At 38.9% G+C, this 14027-nt stretch overlaps 1 protein-coding gene across 2 annotated transcripts in view; it reads right to left on the bottom strand.

Moving 5' to 3' along the window:
• The window catches only part of mpped2a (metallophosphoesterase domain containing 2a), a 70646-nt gene that overhangs the window by 39612 nt on the left and 17007 nt on the right, over positions 1–14027 (bottom strand). For both annotated transcript variants that reach the window (XM_073465153.1, XM_073465154.1), the window contains exon 3: positions 6958–7139. In XM_073465153.1, the coding sequence (XP_073321254.1) occupies positions 6958–7139 (182 nt within the window). The remainder of the gene's footprint in view (positions 1–6957; positions 7140–14027) is intronic.

Genomic DNA, 14027 nt, shown 5'->3' on the forward strand with positions numbered 1-14027 from the left:
GCAGCTCATAATGATAAACTAATAAGCTTGCAATCCATTTTATCTGCATTGTATTCGGATGGAATATATCAATCAATAAACATCGCAATCTTCACAGCCACTGACCTCAAGAAGCAGAGGCTTAGGAATCATGCTCACTTTATTTTTTTGAAGGTTGAGTTTACCGTCCGATCAGTTGATGAGCTGGTTTTGGTGATTTGCAGGTGTAACAACATTCTGACTTAAATGAGCTTAAGTTTGGATGTATAGATTAAACATATCCTTTGCTAAATGTTGAAATATAGCTGCTGAAGTGATTGCCAGAACTGTAAAAAAAACAGAAATCATTTTACATGCATTGCAGGATTACTGCACAGCTCCACAAGCAGGATGCCTACATCCACCTTTTGTTCCTGTGCTCCATACGGCTCTTGGCCAGTAACAGCAGAAGGTTATGATGCAATCCAAGAGGGCAAAATTGAATTAAATGTTGAATAAACAATGCAATAAAACTTATTTGTTGAATGAAAATACTTTTGACTCATAATGGTAAGATAAGATGTGAGCACGATGCTCAATTGTGCTGCGCTGAAGTTCAGAATTGGAAACAAAACTAATAGAAACTGAAAAGAATATAAATTCAGTCAAGATACTTTGGCTTGATGCAGATAAATAAAATTTCCCCCCGCATCAGTCTAAGGTGTGTGTGTGTGTGTGTGTGTGTGTGTGTGTGTGTGCGAGCGAGCAAGAGAGAGTGAGTGTGTGTGTTCTCTAATGCTGAAAATGAAAGAATCATGGTTCCCCCGGTCTATAGGTTTCATTCCTGCTACTCTAAATTAGCTCTTGTCGCGTCTCAGGATCATAAATTCCAGTCTAACCTTATATGAGAATACAGTCTCTCAGTCCCCTAGCACTCTAACTGGATCACACATCCATTTACACACACACACACACACACACACACACACACACACACACACACACACACACACACACACACACACACACACACACACACACACACACACACACACACACACACACACACACACACACACACACACACACACACACACACACACACACACACACACACACAAAAGCGAATCATCCTCTCCGCCACCACCATGCAGGGAAAAGGTGGGGAAAAAACCTAATTACCATCCAACAACTCCATCTCCATTACTCTACTGGGAATTTCGACTGCTTTTTATTGCCACCGTGATACATCTCACAGAGGGTTGGAGGAGTGATACACCTAGATTTATTTTTTATTCTTCGCCCACAAACAGGGGGCATGAAAGACAGAATGAAAATCAAAATGAAATCTCTGTAAGGTACAGGAACAATGTGTGCAGAGAAATGTTTTGTCATTCCTCTCAAGAAGGCAGACTTCAAAGAAGACAAAAACATCTGCACACAGTGATTTTTACAAGACGATAATAAAAATACACTATTTTCAAAATGAGTAAACAAGAGTTTAATGAAAAATCATATTGAACACTGCATCCCCTGAATTAAAGAGGTGAATATCTAAGAAAATTAAATGGTCACCTCCCCCAATTCTCCTCTCTCATCTCCTCAAATTAATCTTTGAGGAAATATGATCCAAGATCTAAATCAACATGTCCAGTTATTGCAGAAGCTGCAAATATGCACTAGTTTTATAAAACAAGCCTTTCAGCTCTGACTGAGGTTGTGTCTTTTAGCTTGTTTTTAACTTTTTATACAGATATTTATTACAGTTGAATGCACTGATGCACACTGGAGCTTGTGCAAACGATTTTGTTCGCATATGCTCTCAAGGAAAAGGCAATAAAGTGAACATGAATCAATGGAGCATTTTAGCATCTTTCAGGTTTCTGTTTTGGTTTAACAAAATGCAACTTTCCTGTTCTGGTTGTTTCAAGCCATTGCGGTCGTTTGTACTTCCAGCAGTAGTTTGAGGATAAAACAACAAAAGCAAAAGGAAAGTGAAAAGTGAACTACCGTTCGCCAGGTGGCCAGAACCATGACTTGCTGTTTAAGTGTTCGTATAAGCTACAACTAACAAATACTATAACTATCAATTAATCTGACATCATTTTCTCAATTATTTAATACATAGTTTTGTCTATAAAATGACAGTAAATAGTACAAAAAATGCCGAAGTTTAGTTTCCATGCCAACTAAACTTGTTTTGTCCAACCAGACATTTTATCATTTATACGAGGGCAACAATAATTTTTTCTTATGAGCAACTAATAGAGTCATCTTTAGCTCTACTGTATTCGGGCTACTGTTTATCTTCACAACTTTATAAAGGTGATGATATGTAAATGTTAAGTTTACAGCTTTCTCCAGTGATGCAGTCATCACAATTAAGGATAATTTTCATGTCAAATTTCGGTGTATAAATCATAAGAAATCATCATGTATCATTTTGGCAGTGTATGTAAGGAGAAGGGGTTGTGTGATTGGATTGTGATACTTGCACAATCTTTATTTTATTTATGTTTAACTCCTCGAATGTTTAATGAAGCATTGAAAATAATGTCTCGAACCATCTCCACTGTTGTTAAACAGGAAGTGAGCAAACCCGTCTACGGTTAGTGCTCATTGTTGAACACATCATCTTCTCCCATCTTTACACATTACACATCTGAGCATAGACACAAACATATATAAGCTACTGAGGCATCTGGGAGCAGCTCAAAGCAGCAGATCAGAGCTGGTGCTCTCCCATCAGACAGGCTGGGTCAGGAAAAGCTCGTTCCTCTGCATTGATCTCCAATGATTTCCCTCTACAGGCCAAACATCAGTCGATGGCCCGAACAAACTGCTGCCTCCTCCAGAGTCTGAGAGGAGCAGACGGAGGAGGCCAAGAGGGAGGAGTAGAGGAGCACAAACACACCGCTCAGTTTACAGATGCTTTAAATCTACAATAACAACCTCATCCAACCCAAGGTTAAAACTCTTTGGATTCTGTTGTCCCTCCAGTGATAATTACAGCTTTGCTTTCAGGAAATGCTAAATGAAGATTATAGTATGTTCCTTAAAAAAAATCCCCAGATTCTTATAATGTGGAAGTGGTTCTTGTAACTTAACCCAACACGAGAGTTTAATATAACTTGCAGTGGAGTTGTAACAAGAGCCACTTCTCCATATACTCATGTAGCAAACATTTAATGCCCAAAACAATGTAAATTTACAGAATACTTCAGTTGGACCAGAGGGCGACCATATAAATGAAAACCCTTTTTGACAGAAAATATGTAGCAACTACAAGCACAGAATCAAAAGAAGACCATGCCAAGTTTTTCAGAACAGTTTTACCTGAAATGCACGTTTAAGTTTTAAGCATGTCTGAGCAGCCACTTCACGCTGTGCAATCCTCCTCTTTCAACTAGAAAAACATTAAATTATTGAACTAATGTGTCTTCAAAATGCCATTTTTCCATGCGACTTGTGTCACGTTGCTGATTCTCACCCTCCTCCATGTCTGACTCACTCTCCCTACCTTCATCAACAGACAAAAAGCGGCCTTGGAGGGAAAATCAAACCTTTCACATTCACTTTATTAGAGCCCATTCAGTATGTAAAGCTCACATCTACACTGTAAAGGCAACATAAATAAGCTACATTTTCTCAGCCTGCAGACTGTTGAGAGCTGTCTGTGCTTCAAACAGCAGACATAAAAGATATAGACTAAAAGGTAATGTTTTCACCGACTTAAAAGCTTCTACACCTCAACATCTGAAATAAGTACTAACTTTTGCAGAAATAACTTTTACAGAAATAACATCTTTAGAAGGATTTAACCTATATGGATATGTGATAAAAGATAGACCAGTTTATCTTTAAAATTGACCAATATCAGTAATAAAATAAGACCATGTAACTTCTACATTCTAACTATTCTTATGATGTTATGACCTTTCTGGTGAAATTACAACTTTAATCTCAATTTTATGACTTTTTTCCTCAACTTAATACATAAAATCTCCTCTCCAACCATTTCCTAAAAGTGGTTTTAATATTTTAGTTTTAATTTTCTACCCTCCCATCACGACAGCTCCACACAGACCTTCAACAGGACATTAACAGGCAGGGAGCTCCCAACTGCACTGAACCATTTTCCACTTTGCTCTGCATCGATTCCCAATAACAGCCGATATTACCATTTTCACTCTGGCTTAACAAAGTAACGACACACACACACACAGATATACACACACTTGACGTAGATGTCAGCGCTGATGGATGGAGGAGTTTGATAGAAAAGCTGAACAATGCGTCCTCCTGGTGGTGCCAGGTGCTCTATCGGCGGTGACGCAGCAGAAAACAGAGCGGGAAAGAAATAGGGCATGCCTGCATGTGTGTGAGAGTGTTCAGCCTGTGTGTTTCTGTTTCAGTAGAATTAGGGCACAGCACCTGGCAGTAGTTTAAAGATTCAGCTTGGCAGAGTGGGTTCACTACTGTGGCTGACCGACAACAAACCACAGCCACAATTCATAAAACTGAAACTTTGAAAGATTTTTAAGGTGCAGAGACAACTGACAACGAAACAACCAAAGAGAACGGTTGAGTATGTTTAATCATTGCAACTGCAAACCTGGAGTTGTGAGTGTTATTGTACCTAACATCCAAACACATTCATACCCATGTTTGTCTTCAATCGTGTCAACGGGCCGGGATCAAGTTTTATAACATGTTTTTCTGTCTTTTTTGGGGGGGTTTTCCATTCACATTAAGCCAGCATTTTGCATAACTGTCTTTTGAAAACTCATTCCAGAGAAGATAAAGGTTGCAGCTAGAGACAACCAATCACATAGGGAGGTAGAGGAGATTCAACGACTTCAACTCTGAAGGGTTGAAACCCTGGCGGTCATATAAATTTTGTTTTCACATTTATATGAAATAAGTGGCAGCAAGTTTCATACAACTGTGCATGAGAACTAAGATGTTTTGTAGCTAAAACAAATGCTTGTTTTTTATTTTACACATAGATTTATATTCATATTTTATTATATTTATTCTATCTGTCCCCTTTTAATCTCACAGTATGGTAGGAGTATGTATGTATATATTGGTAAATATAGGGTTATTTTTACCATTCTTGTGTCCGTTTGTTTTTTTATATCGAGTGTTATTGTGTGTTGTATGATTTTGATGATGAATTGCTACTGCAACCGTAAAATTTCCCGTGTGGATTAATAAAGCTAGCTAGCTTTGTTTTTTTGTGTTGTAAAAACTGGATCACTGCTGGAATCCATAGTAACTGTTTTGTTTTTTTTCGTATTCAGAACATCAAATACATACAAACTAGTTCAAAATTACAGTCACATCAACAAACAAAACAAAACACAGTTTAGATGTATGCTAATTAAAAGGAGTACATTTGAAATATCTAAATTGTCTAATTGTTTTTGCCAATTTCTGTTTTTTAGATTTAAATTTTCAATGGAAGTCAAATATGATATCAAATCTGTAACTTTAAAAGGACGACAGGAGGGCAATCTTTCAAGCCATTTCAGAATCCAGTGCAACTTCTATGAAACCAGACTCACTGCAGCGACTGACATCTTTGGAGAGGCAAAACCTTGACAGCCACCTTTCAGCTCTGCAGGGGCTGAGAGTTTGATACTCAAAACATGGATTTTGAGAGGAGTACCACTTTAGGGGGTTCACACTCTCACAAGCTAAGCTAAAGGTTCCCTCTCTAACAAAGAAAAAAGGTCAGGCTGTTCAAAAAGTCAAGAGTTTTCTTTGAGACTTTTCACCCTGTAATTACTCAGTCTAACAAACTTAGTTTTAAATCATGGTTCAATGAGAAGCATTTTTACTACAAAGCTATACTTCCCTTCCAGTAGAAAAGTACGTCATGTGTCGAGCTGAATCTGGATTTTGAAGGTAAACAATAAACATCACTGCCAATTTCAATCCCTCCATGCTTTTTAACATCAAACCACTTCCTGTTTCTTGTAGTTTCTCCTCCCTCTCATCCTCTTTTTCACATAAAGTGAATTTTTCTTCAGCTGCTGGATTGTTTTATCGCAGTCCATGTTTATTCACCCCAAATAGCCAGGTAATGACATTAGCTAGAACTAGCTAGCATTGTGCATACCAGTTTTGTGTGAGAAGGGTGCCTCTTCGTTTGCATGACAGCTCAGCTTCTGTCTGATTTTAAAACTCACAAGGAACTCCAGTTCTTTTGGTAATTTCCTCAAGCATTTTTTCACTCTTGTCTCTGTATATTCATGAACTGGAGTCATGCGGCTTTGGGATACACACAAATTTTCCCTCCAGTTTTAAACATTTGCAACTTGCGCAGACGTGTCCTCACTTCAATTTATTTATTTATTTATTTATTATCTATATTTATTGAATTTGTTCACATTAAACTTCAGGAGGTAGTTTTGTCTCACCTGTCAAGTGCTGATAAACAGACAAATACAAACGATTGAGACATAGTCAAAGAAGAAGTTGAAAGCCAGTGTGGTGGGTGGCGCTTATTGATTTATGCAATTGCTAGGAGGGAATGTCAGACAATGTGTGTGTGTTTTTTGGTTTATGTGTCTGAGTGTGAAACATGACTACATTAGGGGACAAAAATGCTTCAGAGTCACTTCAGCTCTCGCCTGGAGGGTCTAGAGATGAAACACTGGCTGCTGGGACAGACACCACACATACGCGCACGTACACACAGCCAAGTGCTCCCACCCACAGCATGGGGCCAGAGGGAGAGGTCAAAGGTTAACTGAGCCAGGGTGTTAGGTCAGAAGGGTTAAACTGGACACTTTAGCACAGCAGTTGTGGGGTCTGCAGGGGAGGTGGAGGGGGTTCACTGTGTGGTCCAGTTACTGGTTATGCGTGTGACATGTCTCGTGTCTTTTGCTGCTCACCCTGCTCATGGAAGCTTGTGCATGTCAGTCTTGTGCGAGTGTGAAAACAATGCAATGGTGTGCAGCTGAATGTGTGTTTTAAGCAGCTTTGTACCTAGCCAGTCGTTGAACTTCTTAACCTCAGAGGGCAGGCCCAGCTCGGTGAAGTCACCCATGTGCAGCAGTACGTCGCCATAGGGCATCTGGATGCCGTCTGTACGCGAGTGTGTATCTGAAACACACACAAACCTGGTGTGTCCCGCTGGCTTGGGTGTGTCATAAGGAATGGGGTCCACCCTGAAAAAGACAGAGAGAGAAAGAGGTATTGAGAGTGGGACTGAACAATGAGTACTAACATAAGAAACTATCACATTTATCTCAGGAATGAAACAGTAACAAGTATTTCATGATTCATCGGTGGTGGCTTCTTAATTCAGATATATTTATTTTGATTCATTACAGTCTGACAGGTTAAAGATTTTTCCAGACTGTGGGCTAATTGGTTGACCTTTGAGTTAGAATCAGAATTTTGTGTAGTTTCCCATACAAGGAATTTTCTTTAGTTTATTGCTGCATAAAAATAGTATGATAAAATATAAAGAAAGATAAAAGCAAGAACTATAAGTGTCAAGAGGCAGGAATAGAAAAACAGAAAATTAAAGATGTAGAGTTATGCATGAATGTGAAGAAGTTAATAAGTTTAAATAACTTGAACAGGTACTGATATCTAAACTGTAAACTCTAAATTTTGTTTAATTATACGTGAATTTGACCATTTCTTCATTGAAAACTGTTATATGGGGCATCTTGGGAGCCGTGGGGTTAAGATGTACCCCATACAGTCGCTACATTGCTGGATTAGTGTCCGGATGGGGATGTTGAATCGCACCCCCATCCTCTCTGATTCTGACACTGCCTGTCTGACTCATCTGTCACTTTCAACAAAGTTTGCAAAAATGAACTATTTAAAAAACAAAAAAAACAAAACAAAAAGAAAACCGTTATATCAGTACATCATGCATGGATGGAGATTTATGTCAGTGACTTTGTTTAACTGCTCTGTAGGTAACATTGTGTGTGTTGGTGGTGCAGGTCGTCTCTCTTCTTTCCTTTCCAGGGTTTATTTCTGTCCCTCAAAAGAAGACGTGTGCTGTTGTTAATTCTTTGAATGAATATTAACAACAGCTCCCACATACCAAGATAACCAATGATTTACACCTGTTATATTGTGTTGAATGAACTGTTTTCACATCAGTGCTACATTTTGCTTTGCTCTAATCTGTCAATCACCTGCCCAGCGAGAAGATTATCTGTCTGGAAAGACTTCTCTCACAACATGCTGCTCTAAAAACTGCAGTGACTATCAAGTTATGTTTAAGTAATCTTTGTTTTCATTTAAAATTGCAACCACATACAATATGAATTACTAAATGATACAGTAAAATTGTAAAAGCCTCAAGCCTGATGAATCGTGGCATTGTCGTCTTGGAATATATCCGAGCCATCAGGGAAGAATAAATCCATTGATGGAAAAACCTGGTCATTCAGTATATTCAGGAAGTCAGCTGAACTCATTTTTTGGGCACATAACGTTGCTGAACCCGGACCTGACCAACTGAAGCAACCCCAGATCATAACACTGCCCCCACAGGCTTCTACTGTAGACACTAGGCATGATGGGTGCATCACTTCATCCGCCTCTCTTCTTACCCTGTTTCCCCATCACTCTGGATCAGGGTAAAGCCTTTTTGTCCTGATTATCCTCACTGATAAGTGGTTTCTTAAGGCTACACAGCTGTTTAGTCTCAGTCCCTTGAGTTCTCTTTGCGTTGTGTGTGTGGAAATGCTCTTACGTTCATTATTAAACATGGCTGTGGCTTCTACTGTTGATTTTTTTACGATTTGATTTCACCAAACTTTTAAGTGACCGCCGATCAAGATCAAGATTTTTTTCCGACCACATTTCTTCCTCGAAGATGATGGTTCACCACTATCCTTCCAGGTTTTAATAATGCGTTGAACAGTTCTTAACCAAATTTTAGAAGTTTCAGTAATCTCCTTAATTGTTTTCTTTGCTTGATGCAGGCCAATCATTTGACCCTTCTGAAACAGAGTTAGATCTTTTCCAGACCACAGGATATGTCTTCCGACATGGTTGTTTAAGGAATGAGAAGCTACTCACTGCATCAGTTAAGGTTAAATAACTTGTTGCCGGCTGAAACATTTTAATCACTGCAGTAATTATCCAATGGAAGGATCTTACCTATTTGCTTGGTTAAATCCAGGTGGGGCCTTTTTTTTTTTGGCCAGGCAGTTTATATCTGAGATGCAAGAATTTGAAGTATTCACCCTCAGTTTCTCTTGACACAGTTTGTGAATATTTTCAGCCCTTGAGGTCATTTTCAAACATTTTACTATGTGTAAAGAATGCCTTTAGCGCTTTTGTCATGATCCCTATGAGACAGCTCCAACTGCACAGCTTTACACTGAAACTGATTTCTTACCTGTTCATGACACTGCCATCAGATAAGTATGTTTGATTCAATGTTAACTTATTCATGAGATGCCTGCCCTTAGTTTTATTTAGTCATTTTATAATTTTGAACATTATTCTCTTTAAAAAGAGCTGCAATTCAAAGAACGTGTCCTTTTTCCTCTTTGTGATATTTTAAAAAGGTGCACTCGATCCAGAAGCATATTTTTAGGAAATGTATGCTAATTTCATACCAGATAGCAGAAGGGGCACAGCTGAAGACTGGAACATTAAAAAGATCATTTGTTGTGCAAAATAAATTACATGGTCCACAGAATAATGAATGCAGGAGAGCAAAATGCATCTCAAAGAAAAGAGGAGACATAACAACAGTTCAAAATGTGTAGTTTGGGCTGGAAAACAACTAGCGCTCGGGCTGATTTGTGCACACAAGGAGGGCAATGGCTGTTTTGTGGCATCAGATTGGCTAAAGAGACGGTGAATTAAGGCATGCCATGTCCTTCCTACCCATTATCTAAAGAAAAAACACTTAGACCCAAGTCTGGCAGAAAAAGCCTTTTCTTCAGCCTTTTTGTTCGATGTGATCACGTCTGTTAAAAAGGAAGAAAAACCTGTACTTTTTCTGACTGAAAGGAAAGAGGAAAAAAATCATCTTGTCTGTAATTGAAGTCTACAATGTGCAATCTTCCAGCACTCTGCCACTAGACCATTATTTCATTAGAAGGGATGTCACTCTGTCGACAACATCAGACACATAATCAACGCTGCAATCTCCAACCTGACAAGCACACACACACACACACTCTTACACACACATGCAGAGTCAACTTGCATGTGTGAGCAAACATGGCATAAAAAACAGCCACAGAGGAAGATGGAATCAAAAGCTTTCACACTGGACAAGACGTCATTAATAGAGATGGACAAAATGGGCACCTCGGCACGAAAGAAAAGCTTATTTGAGGACTTCTCATTTGGGAAGCAATTTTCCTGTTTCCCAATTTCTAGGGCATGTTGAGCAGAATATTAGGCTTCACAAACAGCCTGGAATCTGTTGTTGTTCTGTTTTTGAGTTGAACTGTCATCTGCACGGTCTTGTTAGTTGTGGGACAACAGTGGACAAGCTGGTCACCATCTGTAGCGTGTCGTCACTGTATGCAGTCTGTAGTCCAGCCGCCATCTGCAGTCACTGTCTATGGTCAGAAGTATGTAGTCAGGGCGGGCAAATTTGATAAAATCCTCAATCATGATAAACAAATGGGTGACGAAGAAAAGATTAGGTGTTTTAGAGAGGAATTTGTTCACCATGAGCTGCCAGAACAGCTTCAATGCTCCTTGTCAGACATCCATCTCCTCTTTGTACTCCATTTCTGCTCAAGATATTCCCTCATGTGGTGTCAGAATTGTGTTGGAGAGCACCATCTAACACATCACTCCAAAAACTCCCATAGCTGTTCAACTAGGCAGAGATCTGGTGACTGTGGAGACCACAGCAAATGACTCACATAATTTTAATCAAACTATTCAGTGAGCACTTGTGCCTTTTTATGAAAGGCATGTGGATCTGAAATGGTAATTCATTCATCAATTCGAAATTGTTCGTTTTTTTGTCATTCAAATTTTTATTATGATTTATAGTAAAAGTTCTGAAAAATCCATTTAAGTCTGTTTATGGACAAAATAACCAGGTGTGAATGTTTTGGCCTGTCTGATGAGATAAATATCTGAGAAACTGCTAACCTAAGATTATTTTCTTTATCAATGAATCTGCCAAATATTGTGAAGATTAATCGACTGGGCCCTAATCATTTAGTCTATAAAGTGTCAAAAAATTGTGAAAATGCCAGTCACAATTTCCCTGAGCTCAAAGTGATGTCTTCAAATTGTTTCTTTTGTCTAACTAACAGTCCAAAATCCACAGACCTTTCATTTACCATCATAAATGACAAAGAATGACAAAGAAAAAGCAGCAAATCTTTACATTTCTGAAGCTGGAACCAGCAAATGTTTGACATTTTTGCTTGAAAAAATAGTAAAAGGATTGACTGATTATCAAAACTAGTTGGCAATTAATTTTCTTTCAATCTTCTAATTATTACATCTATAGCCACAATCTAGTCACACTCACTAATTTACAACTCTGACCATAAAGACCTGATACAACCCAAGGCATTAAAGGGATAGATACCTCAGTAATAACAGCATGGCTACATCAAATTGACAAACTGTTTCTCCATATCACAGAACATAACTGTGTCTGTTGCCACTATCTCTAGCCTAACCACCATCTGTGATCAGGACTTGTCCACAGCAGCTGCATACTTGCTGCATCCTGACTCCCTCCCCTAAGTGTTGCCTCAGCCTCTGCAAAACTGGAAGAATTGGTTGCTGTGGGGCAAGAAGAGGCTGCTCAAGACCTGATTCTGACATGGTTTCAAACAGCTTTGCCTGAACACACTCATTCATTTGAATTAACCTATTTCAACTCTTGCCATGAGCAATGGGACCTCATACAGCTAGGCACTGCTTTCACTGCCAATCACATACATACAAGCATAAATCTTAGTAAATGACTTAATCTGAACACCATCACTCCAAACTTGCATTCTTATTGTTACTGTGATAACTTTCTAGAGCAATTAAATCCTTCTTCATATTATTAACCCCTGTACAGTGTTTTGGCATCGGATAAGCCTTCAAACTCAGATCGGACTTACTAGATGATATTTCATTGTTTTACCAGTACCTCAAGCAAGTTCTCTATCTGATCGCCTGAGTAAGCAGAAAATTTACAGTGTACACTATGGATGTCAATGATTAATCATTAATTGATTAAACGCCGATAAGAAGTAAACCGATTAAAAATGTATTAACCGACAATCAGAGATGGATACATCAATACATCAAGTATCTTGTTACAAATTGCAGATATTTGATTATTAAATATATTCAAATCAGATTGAAGTCATTATTTGTGTTTTTAGTTTATCATTCAAGTAACTTGGTGTTTACTTCATCTGTGCAAGTTAACGCCTAATGTAGTCCCCTCTGATGCAGCATTGAACATACATCATGTCAAGATGAAAACAGTTTTCTAGTGAAAAAACGTCCAACTTATTACATATATTATTAATGATTAACCGATAGTCTATTGTTAAGGCAGCTGACTATCAATTCAAGACATTGCTTCCATCAATTAATACTTAAAAAGTAGTTTTCATTTAGAAAAGAGCGCTGAAAATTGTCCGTCTGTTTTTGACGTCTATTCATTGGCGGTTTTTAATTTTTGTGATTGGGAGATTTGAAGACCACAGATTCAGTAATTTTAACAAACATGAGTTGGAGCAAGGCTGGTAGAGTGTGTTGCCTTCAGTCTTCTTCTAGAAAACTTTGAATCTGGTCTGTTGCTTATGGCTTGTATTTACTCTTCTGTAGCCTGCAGTCATTCTTTGGTAGTCACTGGTCCAATCCCACCTTTAAAGCTCTTCCACAGCTTCATCTATAAGATCTCAGCTTTGCTCTGAGACACTGGAGCATTGCGAGCAGACTCCATATCAAAACCACTGAACAAAATGAAAAACTAGCTACAGAGATAATGATATTTACTATTGACTGTGTTCTGTAAATAAGTCTCTGTTCCCCTATACATACACAAACAAACAAACATACACACATACAAACACACACACACACACACACACACACATTAACTTAAGCCAGCAGAGCAGCACATACATTACAGTGTAGCTGGTGATTAGATTTGGTGCTCTGTGGTGCCTGGACGTCATGCAGCTTTACACGATTCGACAGTTCTCGTCATGGAGAAAGGACGAACGCAGAACCACATGGGATGACAAAACACCCAGCAAATACACACACACACACACACACACACACACAGTAAATATACAGTATATGCATACACAAAAGCATGCATATTAAAACAAAGCCAGGAGAAAAACAACCTCCATCTCCTCCCTTTTCCTTTGAGATTTAATCCACCCTGAGAATGTAAGTAAATACCAGCAGCCCCTATCAATTAGAGCAGGCCTGGGCCAAGAAACCTTCATGATAGTGCTGCATAGGTACACACACACACACACACACACGAGAAAGAGGGCCTCTGTCTTTCCTGTTAACATATGACTGTATAACAATCCAGAGGTTCATTAGTAATGTATACAGGAGTTCAGGAGTTCAGCCGTGCAGCAGAGAGCCTCTGATCTATTGTAAACGGAGACAGTGAAAATGAAAAAGTCTTCTTGCGCTCTGGCAGCAGGTAAAAGAATAGTCTCCAGTGACGGACTGAGCTGTGTTAGCATGAGGGTTCGTGTTAACATGTCTGAGCTTCGGCGTGACATCAGAGGGAAGACTGTGGAGGGAAAAGAGTGGGGGAGAGGAGAAATGCTAATGCGCTCGAGGAGGGCAGGAGCACATTCTCAAATCCGCCATGACATTGGAGCTGACACAAAACCGAGGTCTGTGGCTGCACAAATATCTGCTGGATGAAGAAACGTCTGTGATCCTTCATAAAAACCTCAGTGCTTTCACTTCTCCTCACCTACGGCTGCAACATCACAGCAAAAAATTAACTTGAAGATATTTGCTCAAAACCATGATTGTTGATCACATTTATCCGTCTCCATTTTAGGATTATAATACTGCAATTCTGCAACTTAACATTCATTTTC

The sequence above is a fragment of the Pagrus major genome, chromosome 4, assembly GCF_040436345.1.
Source record: "Pagrus major chromosome 4, Pma_NU_1.0".
Classification (NCBI taxonomy): Eukaryota; Metazoa; Chordata; class Actinopteri; order Spariformes; family Sparidae; genus Pagrus; species Pagrus major.